This window comes from Falco punctatus (assembly GCF_963210335.1).
Source record: "Falco punctatus genome assembly, chromosome: 17".
Lineage (NCBI taxonomy): Eukaryota > Metazoa > Chordata > Aves > Falconiformes > Falconidae > Falco > Falco punctatus.
The window spans coordinates 2059174-2078895 of record NC_137597.1 but is presented as its reverse complement, the minus strand read 5'-3'; the positions used below and the strand labels follow the sequence as shown (position 1 = coordinate 2078895).

The window sequence follows — 19722 nt, the reverse complement described above, 5'->3', positions numbered from 1 at the left end:
AAACCCCGGTGGCTCTTCGAGCTGGTAATGGGGTGGGAATAAGATGCCGGAAGGGTCCAGCCACTGGAAATTGTATTTACCTCTCCGGCATTGGGGACTGCACCGCTGAAACCACTTGCCTCCTTCCCCACTCCTCGCGAAACGCTCCTGCCCAGCCAGCTGGAAAAAAATAATGGGGAGAGGTAGGATGTCGGCAGCGCTGCAGCCCCATGCTGGCAGCGGCCCTGGTTCCCGTGAGGGCGGCCGCCCGGTGTTGGGTTCCACTTCACTCCCTGTCCGGGGCGATCGGTTTTTAGGGGCCAATGTGTGTGCTGGGTTCGCTTGCTAATTTTTTTCCAAGATGCTCTTTGACCAACGTCTCTCTCCAGCTGGTGTCCTGCGGGTGCTGAGCCTCGCCGAGGCTGCCCGAGCTGTCTTTTCTACTGAACGCTGTGTGGAGTTGCCATTTTTTTTTTAACTATTATTTTTGCTAACTTATTTGGATTTTTTTTTTTTAAATAAAGGCATTCTTGTTTGAACTGCTCTGGGCTTCCTTTACTCCTGTTCGCCTCTGTGCAGGTCTGCCCTAATTCCCAGGTTGGGGATTTCTCCATATCAGAAAATCCAGCTGGACTCCAGTGTGGTCACTCAGCGGTGGAACTGGATGCCCCACACTCAAATCAGCCCTGCAGAGAACAGTGATCTCACTAGTCTGCAACTGTGGCTCAGCCCTGTGCCCCAAAAACTCTTGGGGGAGCTAAAGATTAATTGTATTTTTAATTTGGGCTCTAGAAAGAAGGCTCAAGCCAGCACTGTTTTAAAATCTTGTTTATTGGAACACACATACATCCTTTCCTGACCCGATCCAGGGTTTGGAGTCCATGCAGTACCAATAATATGACGAAAGAAGTAGGGCATCGATATAAAGGGCTCACTGACTCTTCAAATTAAAAAAATATTTAATACTGTATTAGGCAAATAATACACTGAAAAGACATCGTGACTGTATAGCCTCTCAGATATTGCACTTCCAGACAGCACATGATAAGTATAAGGTCATTCCAGCCATCAATAAATATCACATCAGAAATAGGGGCCACACAAGGCAAACGTGGCATAAGGAGACGAAGAGATCCTACCCTACGGGGAAGAAATGGGAAGAGTGAAGGGCCTCCTGGATTGATCCCTGCCCACAGCCTGGAGGCAGGAGAGGAGAGCATCTCCTCTGGTCCCAGAGGGGAAGGGATGGGCATGTCCCGGGGCGGGGGGTGCCCCCCGCTGTGTCTCCCCAGGTGCCCAAGGAAGGTCCCCTCTCCTGTGGGTGCTGGGTACCGTCCCGGCCAGCAGTGAGCCTATGGGGCGGTTCCAGCCCTTCCCCACGCAGCCCTTCATGGACCCGCCGTGCAGGCACAGCCTCCCCTCTACATGGCATCTGGCAGCACCCCAAAATGCAGCACCCTGACCACCTGCACCCTGGCAGACAGCCACCCTCCTCGCCCCTACGATGGCTGGTCTCTGCTCCACCCCATGCAGCGCCGACCCTGGCACTGGCACTGGCCCCCGCTGGGGGCAGCTCCCTGCCTGGCCACCCCGGTGTGAGGATTTTCACGAGCCTGAATCTTCCTTGGCTTCAAGTCCTGTGGGCAGCAGCATTCCTGATGCCCAAGGGGGCTCAGATGAGTCAGTGCAGCAGCCCGTGGTGTATTGGCAACATGAACCAGGCAGGAGAAAGGTTTCCAAATATTGCAGCCCGCTTTTGGGGTGTCTCTGCTGCTCCATGATTGCACCACGCTTCTGCCAGCGACGGAGCAGGCACCCAGCAAGTGCACCCAAAGCCCGGCCAGTGTGGGGAGAGGTGGGTGGACAAGCCTCAGGCGGGAGCCATGGGGAGCTGGGGGAAGCGGTGGGTGCACAAGCAGAAGGGAGAGCATCCTTTTCGGTCCACCGCAGCGAGACTGCAGCGTTTGTTGGTTTGGGCCAAGGAACAGGTGCAGGCTGGGCTCTTGTCCTGAAAGGCAGCCAGCACGTGGCCATACTGATAGTGGGGATGTGCTGAGAAACAAAGTGGGAAAGGCCCCGTGAGGATGGTGGCACACCTCCACCCGTGCACCCACAGGCCAGCAAACCCAGATGCAGTCAGTAATGAATCTTCCTGGCACAGGGGAACCATGCCCCAGGGTACAGCAGGATCCCAGGAGCATCTTTGAAGTGCTTGACTATCCTTCCCTCACCCCAGTGGGACCCCCCCATCTAGGATGGCATTCTGGGGTCCCCAGTGGAGCTGTCTGTCCGAGGACTGGACAAACCGTACATGGTTGGGATGCTGAGCATCCCTCCTGCATCATCTCAAGGTCCTGTAAACCTCAGGCAGCAGCGGTGGGCTGTTCCCCCGCCACTGAGGTCTCCATGGTCCTCCATGGCAAGGCAAACCTGTTGAAGGCAGACACCCTGCCTGGGTGATGCTGGACAGAGGACGCTGGGCCTCATGCTCTCCTCTCGGTCCCCATCCAGCTCCGAGGCCTTGGTCCTCCTCGCACTTACCCAGGGCTGGGCTGGTTCCTGTCACGCTGACCCTCAGCAGGAATATGTCCGGACCGTGGAGGTCTCCAGCCTTGGCGACCCAGAGGCACCAACTGGAAGTGAGTCAAAGAGCAGAGCATGCAATTAGCAACTGCTCCAATTAGCCCTCAGCTTTCCACCAAAATATTTGTTAGGCAGTATCTGTGTGCTGACGCCAAATGGAGATGAGGGTCAAAGGAAAAGGCATGTTTGCCCAGCTCTGATGCTCTCAAGGCTCCAGGGTATGTGGCAAGTTGCCACTAGCCATCCCCACTCTCAGCCAGCGAGCACCTTGCTACCCATGTCTGGGTGCTGTCAGACCCAGGGATTTTGTCCCAGGTTTCATTGTCCTCAGCTGGGTGGGAACTGCAGCTCCCAGGGATGGGGTGGAAAGGGTTGAACAGGTTTGACCCAAAGCGCTGGGTGAAAAGCTGTGAAATTTGAGCAAATCTGGAGGCAGGAGGAGAGCTGAGCCTGGAGTTTGGGGCCAGAAGGTGAAAGCGTAACTTTTTAATTCTCATTCACACATTCATTTCTGAGCCTGTTGAAGCCAGCTCTGCACCACTGGGGATGTGGTGGGTGGCTTGGGACAGGGGCACCAGGGTGCCTGGTCCAGGGGACAAACCAGCTGGAGCTTGTGCCTTCCTACAGCTTTGGAAGGGACCAAAATACCTTGTAGAGAGGAGTCGTGTGGTGGGGACATGCGTGCTCAGCTAAAACACGACAGCCAGCAGCACAGGCAGCACACGAGTCACAGCAGGTCCCTGCCAGCCTGGGAGAGGGGCTGCTCAGCAGCGCTCGGACTGGATTGAGCTGGTTAATTCTGTCCCTTTGGGGATGGGTCCCAAAAGGCCAGATGGACAAGACTGGCCCAGAGTGGGCTGCTGCTCCCTGACAGCCCCCAGAGCTACCCCAACAGGCTCAGACCTGGATGCCAGACCCAGGGTGAGTGAACGTATCCCCAGTCCAGCCCTCTCCCTTGTCCTGGCAATTCAAAACAAAGAAATCACACACCAGACCAGAGTCTGAAAATATCATTTACAGCAGACAATGGCTCATGGATCACACGGATTCAGCATCACAGGCGATCAAGCCTCGCTCCCTCTCCTCTCCTGGTGGCACATCAATCCCCATATTCACCATGAGGTCTGAGCAGGGGTGTGAGAGGACCCTGGGCGGATGGGGGTGACCTACCTTCCGGGGGCATTTTCTTGGCAGAGGCGGATGGAGGGGGCAGGGGCACCACGCTGGTGACACGGAAGCCGGCGGGCAGCGTCTCGGCCGAGCCACTGAGCATGTTGATGCTGTGAACGTCTCGTGGGCGGAAGCGCTTTCGCCAGGACGGGGTTCGACGGAAGGTCTTGTCATCACCCTGTGAGGGAGGAGCAGGTTATGGGCCCGGCAGCTGTGGCAGCAGGACCTTCTCCCCCTGTGACACACTAGCACTACTTCCACCTAACAAGGGTGGGCCTGTACATGAGGGCCAACTCTACCATTGCAGAAGTGTGTCATCAAACTGGACCAAGGACATAGGAGACGTCTCCGGGATCCCATGACATAAGCTTTATCCTTTCCAGCTTGCCCATTTCTTCTCTCCAGCCTGCCTGCAAAGATGCCTTGGAGACATCAACACACATGGCTCAGTAAAGACCCCAAGGGATGCATCTAACCTTGGCCAGGTGATGGCATCTGGAAGTGCCTGCTTCCCTCCATGCTCTGAAAAGAGCCCTGACTAGCTCTGCTATCATATCTTAGTGAGGAAAGTTACACATCGGAGAGATCTAGATGAATTCCAGCCTTCAGTGACTCAACGTGAACAGTTTTCTGGCTGCTTAACAGGGCATCTCTAACCCACCACTGCAGATGTGCCATGCCCAGAATATCTGCGACTCTAAATGGCAACATTAAAGCAGCTGGCAAGGAAAGCCAGGTGAGACTGCTTGAAACTCAGCCCCCCGAGCATGAGGCTTGAAATGATGCACAAAGCTCTTCCTCACCTGCCTCCGCAGCCTGGCAGCACATTCCTTGGGGCCTTGTCTAATAGCTTTAGCTTATTCCACTGATACTGCTCATGCGACTGCTCTAGAGAGCCCGTGACGCACTATTTGACACCCCTGGACAAGGAGGGGGAGATCAGCGGTCCTGTTTCTCCTGTTTCTTGCACAAGAAGAGGTGCTCAGCACGATCTGGACATAGGAGGTTTGGTACTCACATCGTCCAGCCTCCGATCTGTGCCCAAGGCGAGCAGGTTGTTAAACTCCCTCTCCAGCACTTGTCGAGCCTGAAATTAACAAAAAATTAACAAGAAATGAGCATTCCCCATCGATGGAAATGGTTTCCAGCACAAATTCAGGAAAGCCTGAGAATGACAGAAGGAAAGTCCACACGCCATCCGAGTGCTCTCCTTTGAAAGGTAGAGCCAGGTTGGTGGGACTGGTGGAGTTCCATCGCAGCCATGTCCCATGCTGGCTACCCTCCTCCAAAATCCCCCAAGGATGCTGCTCTTACCTGCGTGTTCTGCGTGGGGATTTGCAACACGAGTGCCAGACTGTTGTGGTCGAAGTTCTCATCAAGGGCCAGGAGCGCCCCATGCACCCCGCTCTCGACGAGGTTGTTTGCATACTCGCGAAGCCCAATGGATTGGATCCAGTGAATGACCTGGTCGTTGGTCCACACCAACACATCTGCAAAAGAGAGAGGGCATGTTCAGGGCCAGCTCAGGGTTGTGCGGGAGCCTGATGATGTCTGGAATCCCTTTTGCACTGCCCCAGGCTGATCCTGGGACTCTCTTTCCTGAGCCAGCAGCAGTACTGGGTGCTCAAGTGCCAGGAACAGCTCACTTCAATTTACCAAACTAAATGCTGAAATAACAGGCAGAAAACAACTGTGAAAATTAATCCTAAGAACCCACGGCTGCTGGTGTAATTAGGGGCATTATCAATAATGAGATGTAATCTAAGCAGCAGCCAGATGCGCAGGGAATCTCAGGACAGCCAACGAGGAAGGGGAGGCTGAGCAAGCTGCAGGGTGTCCTGAGCATCTGAAATAGGCAGGATAAGATGATCTGGTGATGCTCGGACTGGATCTATTCTGTTTTGACACCCTTCCTCCCTCTCATGCCTGACTGGAGTAAGCTGCGTAAAGGCACTTGGAGCAATCTCTTGGGGGAAATACTGCAGGGAGCTCCCCACTGGAGAACAGCCTTGTGGCTGTTCTGTTGCTCAGAAATCACGATTTTTCCAAGGCAAATGCAGTTAAAAGTAAGGGATAGGAGAGAGACCATCACTGGGCATCTCTTGGGAGGTTTCTCATCTCCTTTTCCAGAGCTGGATTGTGTACATGGCTGCTGACCTTTGATTTCGTGTTGGGTCTCTTCTCGCCTCCTCTCGAGCTCTTTGCGGTCGTAGTTGAGCCTCTTCAGGCACATGATGCCGTACTGCAGGCTGGTGCTGCAAGGACATGAGATGTTACCCAACCCTCACGAGGGCTCAGCGTCGTGCGTTGGGTGGCTCGGAGGGACCTGCAGAGGGACCCACTTCCCTGCTTGCTCTGACCCCAAAGGATGCTTCACTTCAGGGTTGGGTCACTACAGACACAACCCAAAGGGAAGATCTTAGCTGGAAAATCGGGAATGTCCTTCACTTCCATGGTAATTCCCCACTCCACCAGTTTTACCCTGTTCTACCTGCCTGAGAGCGCATGGATCCAAAAATCGGTACTCCGTGCTTGGTGGCAGGAGGGGGAAGGGAGAACCAGCCCATGGGGCTGCTCCAGGGCAAAGGACTCATCCCCAGAGCAGGGGGCCCCTGGCAGGGCCACGGACACCACCCCGTGGGCCAGGGTGGACGGTAGTATCCCATGACAGGGCTGGATACCGGTGTCTGAGCCGGGTGGTTGGGATGGCATAAGCCTTCTCCAAGCTGGGCTGCTGGCAGACGACTGCTCTGCCTGCCAGTGGGGTACCAGGTGGGATGAGCCCAAGGTTTGCTCCACAGCCAGGAGAAGGCTTGATCCTCTGCAGTTTTGCTGCAAGGAGTCTGATGAAGGAGAACATTAGCCCATATGAGCTGCTCCAGACCAGGTGGTTGAGTTTAGCCTAGAGCACCAGGGCAGGCCAAGATGGGACAACCCCTCAGATTGCCCCATCCTCTGCTCCATGTGCAGACACTGCACCCCAGCGACCTCCCAAAGGAGAGGACTCACCGGTGGAAGCTATCCACCATCTTCAAGTGCACTCTGAGATCTTTCTTGGTGAGGTGGTCCAGCATCCGTGCATCAACAAGACACTCCATGAAGTAGCTGCGATATTGCGGGAGACCCAAGCTGGGCAGCCACTCGTTCCCAATCCACTCGTGGTTCATGTCCCCATAGGCCAGTGTCTGTGGAGAAGCAAACGGAGAAGCTAGGGAGAAACCATGGCTTGGTGGAGCTGCAGACTCCTAGGAAACCAGTGACAGTTTCAGTGCTGCAGCCTGGGGGTCGCTGTCCTAAGGACCAACCCTAGGCCAGAGGAGTTTAACCCCAGTTTCTATCGAAGGAACTGAAGGGAACAGTCCTGTTGGCCATGGTCTGTGTCCTGCTGGTGTCCCCCAAGGAGACAAGGCAGTAGCCAAAAAGCAAGCATAATGGATACTTGGACTTTATGACTAGCTGCTTCTGGAAAAAGTATATTCATGAAAGCTGAAACAACTAAGAAAAAGGTTTCAGTGCATTTCCAATTGATTTTTAAGAAGCTTAGAAATCACCCAAAGATCTGCTTTATGACTTAAAAATGAAAATAACAGGTTTTGGGCAGAAGCTGATCCTGGGTCCAAAAATAAAATAAAACCCACCAGAAGAAAAGTAAAACATTTGAGAGTGATAAAACCAGAAGAGATGGATCCAAGCAGGACTCTTCCCTCCCACCTTTCAGTTAACAAGAATGGTTCGTATCCTGAACTTGGGGCTAAAAGAAAGGTGAACACTCAATGTCTGTGCAGCTAGAAACCTGTCTCCCATGCAGGGTGTCTGGTCACTCTTCGGTGGTTTTTTTTAACACAGCGTCTGTATCTTACAGGGGAGGTCCTAGAAAAAGCCACTCTGCCTGAAGCAGATGACACTGGTTGATGCAAGGTCCCAGGAGGACCACCAGGAGGACCACCCTGTACTTGAAAGATGGCTCAGAGGAGCAACCACAGGGCGCAGGTTCAGACTCCAACAAAGACCTGGCGAATACTGATGCCCCAAGCTCATCTCCCATGTGCCCTGTGATGTCCAGCTCTCCCTCCCATAACCACCCCATTTACCGCCCACAGAAAAGCGTAACATGGGACCTCACCTGTGCCCAGCTGCCTTCCTCTGTGTCCTAAGTGTGACACATGCAGCATGTCAACAGAAAGGACAGGTAAAGTCAGTACCCGGCGGCCCTGCACCATGAAATCGCGTGCCGTGCATGCTGAGCGTGGGACCCCTCGGCACAGCGTGACCCAGAAGGGATGGGGGCTGGTCTCATGGCTGCACGGTCAGGGAGCTCAGCCTTGTCAGCAGGGTGCTGGGGACGCCCCGACCCTGATGGGTACAAGGTTTCACCCCATCTCTTAGACAAGTGAGGAGGATACGGGATGAGGCTTTCCGGATGGGCCTTGGGCTGGAGATGGAACAGACACTGGGGCTCATACATCTTCCCTGGGAAATATGGGCACTTCTTGGGTTCCCCACAGACCGATGGATGCAGAGAGAAACCCAAGCTTCAGCTCACGGGTCACAACCCCCAGAGGGGCTGCTCAACCCAATTCACCAATTTTGTAGCTATTTCCTCCCTTTGTCAACCTGTGCTGGTTTTGCTCAACCTCACAAAACCCACCAAGGGAAAGTGTCACACCTCTACCGTGCCTCTGAGCTTTCCTTTCCCAAAAGGCATCTGCCAGTTACAAGTCTGTGCTACCAGCAGACAAAAGCTTCAAAAAAATGCCTAATTCACACAACAAATCCAAAATGCTGCCCCTGCTCTGAGACATGGGCGTGGGGCCCATGTTTTCACTTGCAGAGAGGGGAGCACGGCTACACCTCTCCAAAGGAGCCAGAGCTTCTGGAAGCATAGCCACGTCCCTCCGAGGGACCCCAAGCTATCAGCCAGTGGTAGGGACAGACCGTGGGGACAATGTTTGGGTGTGCTAAGGTCAATGGGAGATTAGACAGTGACTTCTCTGGGTGCAGAGTGGCCAATGTGGGACTCAATCTCACACATCCATCTTGAGATCACTCTCATTCTTTGTCTTTCAGTTCTTTCCTCTAACTCACAACTGACAGACAAGCCACTCTAGAAACCCAGCAAAACCCACTGGGGCTTGACAAAGGAAAATGCATCTGATGGTTTTTAAGCCAGTTTTAGAAATTGTTGGGATATTAAAGGTTGAAAGATGTTTTCCAAACAGGTGCACAGTGCTGGCCAAGAGCTGACACACGAGATGCAGCAAAGATCCCCTTCCCTCCCGGGGTTTAGTGTGTTAATGCACACCCGGAGCTCAGCTCGGTAACTGATACGCTGTGCAGCAGCAGTGGGGCCAGTCAGCCTCACCGTCTTGGTGGAAGTCGCCATGTTCTCCATCTCCTCGTGGGTGACCCAGACATTTCCAGAGGACTGCGGGGAAAAAAGCAGAGTGGTCAGGGTAAACCACCATGGAGCCACGGCCTCAGTTCACAACCGTGCTGGAAATAAGCCTGGCTCAGGCTGATGGAGGATCAGGCCACCCTTGCGCTTGAAGCTGCACTGGGGAGGTCTTGCAGCGTCCTTGCAGCGTCCTTGCAGCTCAGGCTGGTGGCACCCTGCTGCCCGTGGGAACCCTGGGCTGTCCGTGCAGCCACAGAGAGCGCAGCAAGGACCACTGGCCCTTTGGCTGCCTTTATACTTTGGTGTTACGCTCCTGGAGCCTGCAGGCTTGTCTCTAACAGCTGTGAGCCCAGCCACGGCCAGCTGAAGGGACACAGCACGCTTGGGGCCTTTCCTTCTGCTGGCTGCATTTCTACAGATGTGTCTTGACATTACTGGGGCACCATTAACCCCTCGAGGGGTTTGGGGACCAGTACAAGACACGATCCCTCCATCTGCTCCATGTTCTATCCAGGGCAAAACTGGGACCTGCAGTTGCTCTGATTTGCCCCAGGAATTTCACGTGATCCCAGGAAAAGGCTGGTATTGAGAAAAAGGCTGTGCATAACTGAGTTGGCCCTGTAAATCACACACATGCTGTTTGGATGGGATTTTATCCTCTCCAGGGCAGACTGTCCCCGAGCTTTGCTCTTCGCAGGCTGCTCAGCAGGGTCAGCCTCTTGCTGACAGTCTCACAGTGTGAGGAAAAGAGCATTTGTTGGTGCCTCAAGACAGGAAAGTGCTTCACACTCGATGGTCATAAACGATCTTTGTGCCTGAGGACAAGTGTCTGGTGATTTGACTGGCCCATGAGGGAGCGTCACCCCCTCCACGGCCACGTCTGCCTGTAACACTGGGACTCCCTGGTGACCGATGGACCACTGTGGTCACAACGAGCCAGAGGAAGGAGGGAAACCAGTGCGTTGTCCTGCTCCATGGGGGGTCTGTAGCACGGAGCACTTACCGTCCGTGAGGTGGGTGGTGCTGAGGGGCTCGTAAGCGAGACCATCTCCTGGATGGCCAGACGCAGTTTCAGGCGATGCAACGCATTGCTGATGCCGATCTCCCTCTGGATCTCAGTGTCAGACAGGGCCGACATGATGGCTCCGCTCTTCACGTTGGCTCGGCAAGCGGCAACATACCAGGCTGGCATCCCCACCCAGAGCTGCCAAAACAGGGCAAAGCTGGTGACTGCCTGACAGACCCCCTCTAACTACCGCCGGCAGGATCAAGGTCATCCTCTTTGAAGCTCAATATCAATAAACCCACATGGGGCTCCATTTTTGTTTGTAGCTTGCACAGATGGCCTGCAGGCACCCCAGCATCCCTATATCTGACGGACACAGCCCAGGGAAAGAGCACCCACTAAGCCTTTCAACTCAAAGCTCTACTCAAATCACGACCGTACAGAATATGTGAGGGATCTGGGGATCTGCTCTGTTTCCCGCGGTTTTGTAACCACCAACCATGTGCATGGACCAAGCATGGTGGGACTGTGGGGTGCTGTACCGCTGTTGGGGGAGCACACTACAGACCAGCAGTGACTGCAAAGCCGTTGGTGCATGGGGACGATGCACAGGTACACTCTGCCTCACCTCCAGCCAGGAGACAACAGTGGGGCCATCCCAGTGAGCAAAGGGCAATCCTTTCCTCCGAGCCTCTTCCAGGAGTTCGTGCCTGGAGGGAACAGAGGCACAAGAGTCATTTATTGGGGGCTTGTTGGGGAAAGGGGCTCCTGAAAGTGAGTAGACCATGGGCAATAAGAACCAGCTGGTAGCAAAGCAATAAAGGAGCTAACAGGGCTCAAGAGAGGGTGAAGATGAGAGGCCTTTTCCAGTCCCATGCTGCCCCTGCTTCTCAGCCATTGGGCAGGACATTTTTTTGCTGGGGCAGGGAAGAAGGTTCACTCACTTCTTCCGCAGGCGCCGATCCTTCTCGGCCTGAGCACCCAGCTTGCCAAGTCCCAGAGGGTCCTGCATGCCCACCTCCATCTCGGTCAGCAGCACTGCTGGGCAAGCAAGACATCCTCAGGTCAGCCTGATTTCCCTAGGGTCAGCATGACATCCCCCAGGGCCAGTGTGGGCACTCTCGCAGTCCCCATGCCAGGGTGTTGGGGATGCACCGTCACACCACGGGAGGTGACAGTCTCCATTTCCAACCCACCCAGATAGCCCTCCTGCATCCCTGGAAAGCCCAAGGGGATCTCTGCCTGCCATGCCTCCCATTGCAAAATGCTAAACATCAAAGCAGAGAAGGATTTAAGAGTGGAAAAGCTGGTCCTACCAAGGGGCTCTACAAAATCAAGAAGGTCCTATGGCGAGGGAAGCAGATTTGGGGACATTAAAGATAAGGCACAGTGACAGGGGGTCACTACCCTCACTGCAGCTCTTGCAGAGCATTAAGAGTGATCCCATGCTCAGGCCAGAAAGGGCCATGGGGCAGAAAGCACCAGAACCCAATGGCCCTGTAGCTTCAGGGGGCCCAGAGCCAGTGGCCCCAACATCCCCAAACCAGCAGAGGTGTCCCTGCTCCTCCGTCTGTCACCCCAACAGCACCCTAAAGCCAGACAGTGCCAGGAGACGTGCAGACAGCCTGGCCCAAGAGGACGCCCGCCCGGCACGCACAGGAATAGGGCTGCTCACGGACCCTGCCCCGTGGCCCCTTCTCTGCTCAGCTGAATCAAGCGACCCTTCTCTTTTTTCCCGAACAAGCGCCCGATGGAGGATTTGATCCCCTTCCTCTTGGAGCCCTTGTGCAAGGAGTCCTGGCTGCTGTTGCTGCTGGGGTTGCTGGCCTGCTCCTCCAGCGAGCTGGGGATGGAGGAGGGAGAGGAACAGCAAAGCCTTTCGGTTATTCCTGAGCAGCACACAAGCCATGGCAAACCCCAGCCCGTCCCACAATCCCACGCTTGCCCCATGTAAATCCTCAAACCAACAGAGCAGGCACTGGTGTGAGATCCAAAGGGTGCTCCACATACCTCTTCCCATCCTCCTGACTTAGCGCAGGGTGGCCCAGCTTCTCCAGCCGCAATGTCCTGGGTGAGGATGGGGGGGACGTCTCACATTTGATGGTGGTTTTATCCTCTCGGCTTTCGTCCCGAGCTGCAGGTGACTGAACAAGCACAGAAGCCATGAGGCCGGGCAGCCAAAGCCCACCTCCATCCTTGCCCTGCTGCCTGCCTCTCTCTTGCTCCATGGAGGCATGGCCAAAAGAGCCACCAGGGCCCTGAGGCTTTGCCACGCTCCAGGATTGGCCTGAACTAGAGCTCTGGCAATGGCTCGAGATGCCCAAGCAGATGGGGAGGATGTGGCCACATGGCCAAGAACCTGGGAATAGGGGGAAAAGAGGATGCAGCTCCATGGTCCATGTCAGGGTGTGGAGACAGGAGCTGCCGGCCCTCAGAAGAGGGCTCTGAGGAGCACAGATGGGAATGTCCCAAAGACTCCCTGTTGCCAGAGGGGACACACAATGTTTGAGGACCCAGTGGCTTTCTGAACCTCCCCATGTCCTGCCAGACCCCCCAGGCTGCCAGCCGGCACATCTCCAAGCACCTTATGGGATCCCCATGATCCTCCTGCTGAATCCCTGGGGTCCCCAGCTCCATCCCGCGCCTGCTGCACCCTGACCTGGTGTGGACAAAGCCAGGAGCAGGCTGGAAAAGGGGCTTGGACAAAAACCAACGGGATGGGAGCCACTCACTAGCAGTTTCCTCCGGTGCTTCCTCAAGTCGCTGGGCTGATTGCAAGGGGGAAAGCGAGAGAGACACAGAAAGGGGGGCAGTTAATGGAGAACCCCCCCGCAGAGCAGTCCCGGGGCCAGGTGTGCCAGGCTGGGAGACAGCGAACATGGGCACCCCCGTTCCACATCACCCTCCCACACACCCACGTGGATGCCGGGGCATCGCTCCCACCCCAGGCAGCCATGCGCACACCCTGTCCAGCCCCCCGTCCACCGCGCCTGCCTCCTCACCAATGTCATGATCCCCATGCGGTCGAGGTCCTGAGCGGCGCTGCGGGAGGAGAGCTTGGGGGTGGAGCGGCCACTGAGCGGTGGGGATGAGCTGGCCAGGGACAGGGCCGTCAGCGAGGTGGGGATGGAAGCTCTTTTGCAGAGCTGGGTGAGGTTGAGGCCTTCCATGCTGCCGCTCGTGACGCGGGTCTCCAGCTCCTCTGCGCGGAGCTCCGTGGACTCCTTCTCCTCTTGGATCATCCTGGAAGAGCAGCAGGGCTCAGGACTCCTGGCTCCCCACCTTTCTGGGGAGTCATCTCACACCTCCCAGCACAGGATCTCCCTACCCTGGGGAAATGCACCCTGGGTGCTGTGACTCAAGCGCCCTATCTCCAGGAATGGCAGCAAAGATCCATCAGGATCCACATAAACCACAGCTGAGACATACCACGATTTCTTTTAATATTCACGGAGGACTTTTTTTTAAATAATGAACCTTTCTGTGAGCCAGCGCTGGTGCAGCTGAGGGACAGGGAGCCATGTGCAGGAAAGACCAAGCCCTGTGGATGAATGTCCTAGAGCCATTTCCCTGGCTGAAGCTCAACCAGGACCTCAATTTTAGGGCATCGGAGCCTCCTGCCACCCCTGGAGCCATTTCAGAGCAAGGTGGTGGTGGGTTTTGGCCATGGTCACTACCTGATCTCCTCGTTGATGGCATCCAGCTGCTCCTGGAGCATCATAGCCAATGTCTGGGCATCTGAGTGCCCGCCAGGGGAGAGCACGTCCATGGAGCTGAAGAGCGTCTCACGGTCATCGTCATCCACATCGGAGATCTCAGGGTCGCTGTCGAAAGCATGAGGCCCTGTGGCCAGGACGGTGCCTGCCTGGGTCTGCTCCCAGTCCTGGGGGAACAAGGTCCACTGGTCCTACTCGGCACCCCCATGTCTCCAAAAGCCAAATTGGAGACCTCCACGCAACAGTTACAACTCAATGCAAGCCCAATGGGAAACCCATCCTGCCACACTAACCCCCCCACGCACCAGGTGAACAACATTGCCCCATGTTTGCAAATCAAGGACACATGAGACCAGCATGCAAGGCAGAAGGAGACCCCAACCCCAGCTCTGACTCCATGCTGGCATGAAGATGGATTACCTTGGCTGGCTCCTCTCGACGGGTGGCAAATCGGCCCTTCTGTGCCCGAGGCAGGCCCGGGGCTGTCCCGAAGGGCTCGGCGGGGGCATGGACCACAGCGCTCAGTGGGAAGCGCAGGTCTGTGGCACTGCCCATATGTGATCTGGGGAGAAAGAGCCCTGCTGCAGACATTGCTCCATGCAAGGATGCCCTCATCACCAGGCTACTCCCCTTGCAGCTCAGGCTTGCTCAGGACAGAGGAGGATGAGGCCACTCCGGGACGCCCACCCCAGCGATGCTTGCCTGCTCTCAGAAAACGATGCAAAACCAGGCTCTGGAAAAAGATGCCCCATTCCCCCATGCTGGCCCTGGTGATGTGCTCACAGACTGTAGGAAGCTCAGCCCTGGGCCCTGGCCTGCTGCTGCCTCCCCCTTCGCGGCAGTACCCACTGGGGCAGCCAGCCAAGCTCTGGCCAAAACCACCTGGCGCAGTGAGTCTGCTGTGAAACCATGAGCTGAACAGTCCCTTCCTGTCCTTCCCTCTCAAGAACAGCTTGCACCTCCCAACATGTACTGCTTTTCTCCTTCTATTTATATGTTCAACATTCTCATGAAATAAGAAAACCCAAACTCTGATGAAGAAAATCTCATTTGAAACAGATTTTCCAGGTGTGGGGACATAAGCGTTCTTTGGGATCTCTCAGTAGAAACTGTCTGGGACTTCTCCATCCTCCTCCTCCATGCTTGGGCTGGTGCTTGGGAGTGGGTCCCCATGCCAGGCAGAGCAATACAGCAGATGCTGTGGGACACGAGGCCACTTTTTGCCACCTGTGGTACCCACTGCATATCTCCACACTGCCTGGTTGCTCCTCCTCACCCTGAAGACCCAACCAGACAGCTGAGCAAAGTGCCTTCCCGGAGCAAGGGGACATTACTCTCTATATGCATTGCCATAGGAGGCATGAGGGTTTTTTGGATTTACGATGACAAAAGCAGTTGTCCAAGGCAAATAGCAGGTTTTCCACCACGGTGGGTCCAGTTTGCAGTGCAGATACAGATCTGGGCTCCCCACCACAGCACCCTACTGAGCCCAGACAAAATCACTAACACAAGCAGCTTGGCTTGGTGTCAGTTTGGTGTTTGCAGACGAAGGCACAGCCCAAGTTTCAAGGGGATTTCTGTTGTGGAGCCACTGACAAGCTGCTCCCAAGCTAAAAACTGATAAAGGTGCCTTAGACAAAAGCTAACATTTCAGCTGGGGAATTATTCTGGCCTCTGTAACTCAAGCTTTCTGATGATTTTTCATCCAAGAAATAATAATTAAAAAAAACACCAACCCCAAATTGTACATCCTGTTCTTACAGACCTGTACAAAGAGGTCCCACAGGTGGTCCAGACACTCCTCTGGCACTCAGCTGTCCTTCATCCCCACAAGCTCTCCCTCACTCTCCCCTCCGCGACAGACACAGGGCCTCCAGGCCCTCCCCTCTCTGCCACAGCTGCTGAACAGATTTGAAGCTGGTTACACTGGCTCCTTTCCATCTCTTCCAGCCTTCCTGAGAGGTGAATTTTCCCCTCTGGATGTTGCTCTCATTGATCCCTTGCTGCCTCTAACCCATGTTGAAAATGCTCAGAAGAGGATGTGAACTCCCGGGCGGCTGCAGCAACATGGTGGGGTGCATCTCGTGCTGGCATCTTCCTTTTCTAACCCCCTGGTTTCTTGCAGCAGTGCTGGGTACCCTGAGCAGTGACGGAGGCTGAGACCCGATGAACTCATCTCTCCTCCTGGTGCTTTGGGCTGGTACCTCCCCATCTCCCAGCTGACTTTAAATGAAAAGGGTGTGGGAGGACCATTGTAGAAAGGAGGCGAAAAAATGAGGCGGTCATTGTCCTTTGCCTGCAACACCTCAAAAGAGATTCCTCCTTCTCCACCAGCCCACTCCCAGCACACCACAGAGGGAAATGTGTTTGGTGAACATCCAGCTTTCATAGAAAATTAAGCCCTTTGTGCAGAAAAAGAAACAAAGCCCAGTGGTTTTTCACCCGTAGAAGAGCAGATTTGGGGCCATTCAGTTGGGCTGGGTTATTCCCAACAGCCTGTGTCCCACCCCAGGATAATCCACGATGGGGACAGCACAGCTGAGGCTGACCCTGCTGCGATGAACCACCCTGCAGTCCTGCACTGAGGCTTGGTGAAACCAGAAATGCCTGATGCCAACAGCATTTTGGAGCCCTAAAAAAGCAAAATGCCCCCAAAGCCATGGATGCAGGATGCAAGCACACAGGCTGGCGGGGTTTTGGTGCATGGCCCTTACCTTGTGTGCACGCTCTCCACAAACGTCCCACTCCTGGTCTTGAGCTGATCGACCTCCAGCCTCAGTTTGTCAATCTCATCAGACAACCGTCGCTGTTTGGGGTGAGACAAGAAACAGGCAGGGGTTGGTTTTGCTCTGAAGAGCTGCCAGGTTTGGGGCAATCCACATCCTTAGCTATTTCCAGGTTTATATTCCCTTTACAAATCCCCATCCCAGGTTTAAAGCACCTTTGACACATCGGTAAAGAAACAGCTCATGCAGGCAACAATGAATGATGATGCTGGGGCGATGCTGCGAAGGGAGGAAGTGATCACAGGCCAGACAGACAGACACATGCGTGCTTGAAGCGATGCTGCTTTGAGAAATGAAGGAAAACTGGTCCCACTAGGATGCTCTGGTTGTGCTCCAGATGGCACGTGCACGTTCGTCTTGGCAAAGGGCTGGCAGCAAAGGACTCGCTAGCCAAATCTGATGCTGGCCCTGTCCCTCCAGCTGCCAGCCCCATCCTCATCAGGAACCTGTGCCTGCACTAAGTGGCTGTGCTGTCCTGCGGGAGGTGTGAGGGGGCAGGCTGCGGGTGGGCAGGGAGGCAGGGGAGATGGGATCCTCCAGGCACAGCAGGATCCAGTTCTGTAGGCAAACGGGCCGTACTGGGGTGGGCAACATGCAGGCAGCGTCATGCGAGTCTCAGAGCTTTGCCTCTGCCTTGAGCTGAGCAGACGTGGCTGGAAAGCGTGCGCAGTGCCTGCACATCCTCACCACAGGCAGGGAGCATCTGGGAGACCAAGACCCTGGGCAAGGGGGAAAGCAGCCCCCCCAAAAACCCCCCAACCATGCATGAGAGTAGGGGCACATCCTGAAAGATCCCATTGCTTCAAAAAGCTGCAACCCCCCAGCTTTCCAGCACAGGCCAATGTGGACTCAAGTTGCAGACCCTACTTAGATGTTTCATCTGAGAGCAGGGGAGGTGCAAAGACCTATGGGGCCTTCTGCAAGCCGGGCATGGAGCAGATTTCCCCCCCAGTTTGAGTGAGGGGGTTGAGACAGCCTCAGGGACAAAGGGGACATGGCTGCCTGAGCAGCACTGTCCCTCGCAGCCAGGCTGCACCAAAGAGCACTGGGGTAAATCCTCCTCTAGACACGCGGGCGAAGCCACCCCGGCCTCACTGCTGTCCTCGGCGGGGGGGTCAGGGATGGATGAGTGTGATACAAATATGGAGACGGGACTGAACATGCCTGTTAGGGAACCGAACCGGGGGTCTCCAGGGAGGTGGGTGGCAGCTTCCATCCAGCCACTGCGTGGGTTAGTTTGTGGCCTCCTGCTGCTGGGCGCTTCGGGATCCCAGCTCCTCCGAAACTAGGGTATTTTAGGAGGTACGACTGCCACTAGCCGGGGATTAGGAGTGAGGAAGCGCAGTCACTAGGGCAGGCTCCCTGCAGCGGCATTTACCTTGTCGTGCTGGTGTTCCTCTATCTGCTTTTGGGTATTTTCCAGCTCTTGTAACAATGTGTTCTTTGAAAAACGAAACAAAAGAAAAGGGAACAAAAACAGGAAAGAAAAAGAGAGACCGTTTAGAAAATGGCCATGCAGCCTCCTGGGAACGGCCAGTGTGGAGCTGCTGTGTGGGCGGTGTGGCGGATGCCTGGCAGGAGGGACAGCAGTGGCTCCCTGATCTATTCCTCACCTACCTGCCTGCGAACCGCTCTTCTCTGCAGACCTCCTGCTCCTCAAGCAGGGCTGCCGTAGCTCAACTCCTGCCCCACACCGTGGCCAGGTCATGGCCATGGAGGGCAAGTGGTGATTAGAGATTTGGTGGGCAGGGCTTGAAGATTAGGAAATGCGTCTGAGAGGAGATCAACTTCTCAAGCAGCTGGATCAAGGGCAAAAATGTCCTCTACATCTAAGCTAGGGAATAGGCAGGGGGAAAAGAAGATGCGTTTGCAGCTGCCCGACCTCATGCTCTTTTCTGGGAGATGCTGGCAACCAAATAAGATCGTTTTTGCCTGTGGAAGACCTGGAGAAACAATCTGGGTGAGCCAGTGCCAGCAGCAGGCTGGGAAGCAGGTGATGCCCTTTTGCAATGTGCCACCTCTCTGGTTGCTGTCACTTAATGGGGTGGGAATTTGTACTCGGCCTCATGTGTTGGGTCCTGCTCTTCACCCAGAGCTACTCAGACCTATCTGCTGAATGACTGGACATGCTGGCATGGTCAGATCTGGTTGGGGACAGGAGGTGCAGAGCAGCAGGGGAGACAGACCCAGCCCTGGAGGCATCAGCTGGGCGGTGCAACCCCTCTGTGCTGACTTGCTAAAGGGAGCCCGGCCCTTGCAGGAACCCAGATAGAGGTGAATTATCAAGGCCTGGCCTCCCATTGGCACTGCGAGGTTGATCCTTGCTCTGAGCCACCTGCTGTCCCAGCTAACTGCATTCACGCTGGGGCAGCAGCAACTCCAGCTGGCTCCTCAAAGGAAAGCTCAGATCCCCAGAAGGAGCGGGGTGGGAGCTGGAAGGCTGCTCATGGACTCTGCCCAGGCATGGAGAAAGCAGATCAGTCTGGGCTTGGGGGGCTGGAAGGTTTCAAGGCAGCATGTGTAGGGGATGGGCAGGTGGCACAGGATGAACGCTGCATTTTCTCCTGCAAAATGCAGTATAGTTTTGCTCCAACAGCCGGGTGCAGGCTGCAGTCAAGGCTGCGCCAAAAGAGACACAGGGAAGCGAGGGAATGGAGCAGGACAAACCCTGGTGCTGCCGGAGATCAAAGGTGGTGGGGAGTGGGTCTTACCGGGCAGGGGCTGGCTAGAGGTGAGGGTATGATGCAGGGCACACTTCCCTGCACTCCCATCAGCCCCAGTGCCCGGCTGGCGTACTGCACGTGATCATTCCTCCATCCCTGCACAGGTACTTCCAAAGCCCTGGGCTGTGGCTGGCTGAGGCTCCACACTGGAGGGGCCGCAGACCCCTCAACCCCCCGACAGCCCCCCAGAGGACCCCCTGCCCCCCAGTCACTACCTTCTCCTCCAAGGCTGCCATCCTCTCCTTGAGATGCAGCTGCAGCCGCTCATTGGACTCGCTCAGCAGACGGTCCACGGTGTCTGAGAGCCGCTTGTTGTGCTCCTCATTCATCTTCTCCCGCTGGCGGGCCTGCAACGGCAAACAGC

At 55.5% G+C, this 19722-nt stretch overlaps 1 protein-coding gene across 19 annotated transcripts in view; it reads right to left on the bottom strand.

Annotated features, from left to right (window-relative positions):
- Nucleotides 1-35: 35 nt before the first annotated feature.
- Nucleotides 36-19722, bottom strand: part of PPFIA4 (PTPRF interacting protein alpha 4) — a 59342-nt gene continuing 39655 nt past the window's right edge. For 5 of the 19 annotated variants that reach the window (XM_080367060.1, XM_080367049.1, XM_080367062.1 and 2 more), the window contains exons 11-30: nucleotides 19574-19705; nucleotides 18014-18076; nucleotides 16564-16655; nucleotides 14270-14411; nucleotides 13811-14016; nucleotides 13136-13376; nucleotides 12866-12901; nucleotides 12144-12277; nucleotides 11813-11976; nucleotides 11078-11174; nucleotides 10762-10843; nucleotides 10131-10331; nucleotides 9035-9157; nucleotides 7856-7882; nucleotides 6742-6917; nucleotides 5890-5987; nucleotides 5047-5222; nucleotides 4751-4819; nucleotides 3733-3910; nucleotides 37-2612 (exon numbers count right to left, since the gene is read on the bottom strand). In XM_080367060.1, the coding sequence (XP_080223186.1) occupies nucleotides 2554-2612; nucleotides 3733-3910; nucleotides 4751-4819; nucleotides 5047-5222; nucleotides 5890-5987; nucleotides 6742-6917; nucleotides 7856-7882; nucleotides 9035-9157; nucleotides 10131-10331; nucleotides 10762-10843; nucleotides 11078-11174; nucleotides 11813-11976; nucleotides 12144-12277; nucleotides 12866-12901; nucleotides 13136-13376; nucleotides 13811-14016; nucleotides 14270-14411; nucleotides 16564-16655; nucleotides 18014-18076; nucleotides 19574-19705 (2496 nt within the window). In that variant the 3' untranslated portion in view covers nucleotides 37-2553. The other 14 variants (XM_080367064.1, XM_080367065.1, XM_080367050.1 and 11 more) reach the window with 14 other exon arrangements.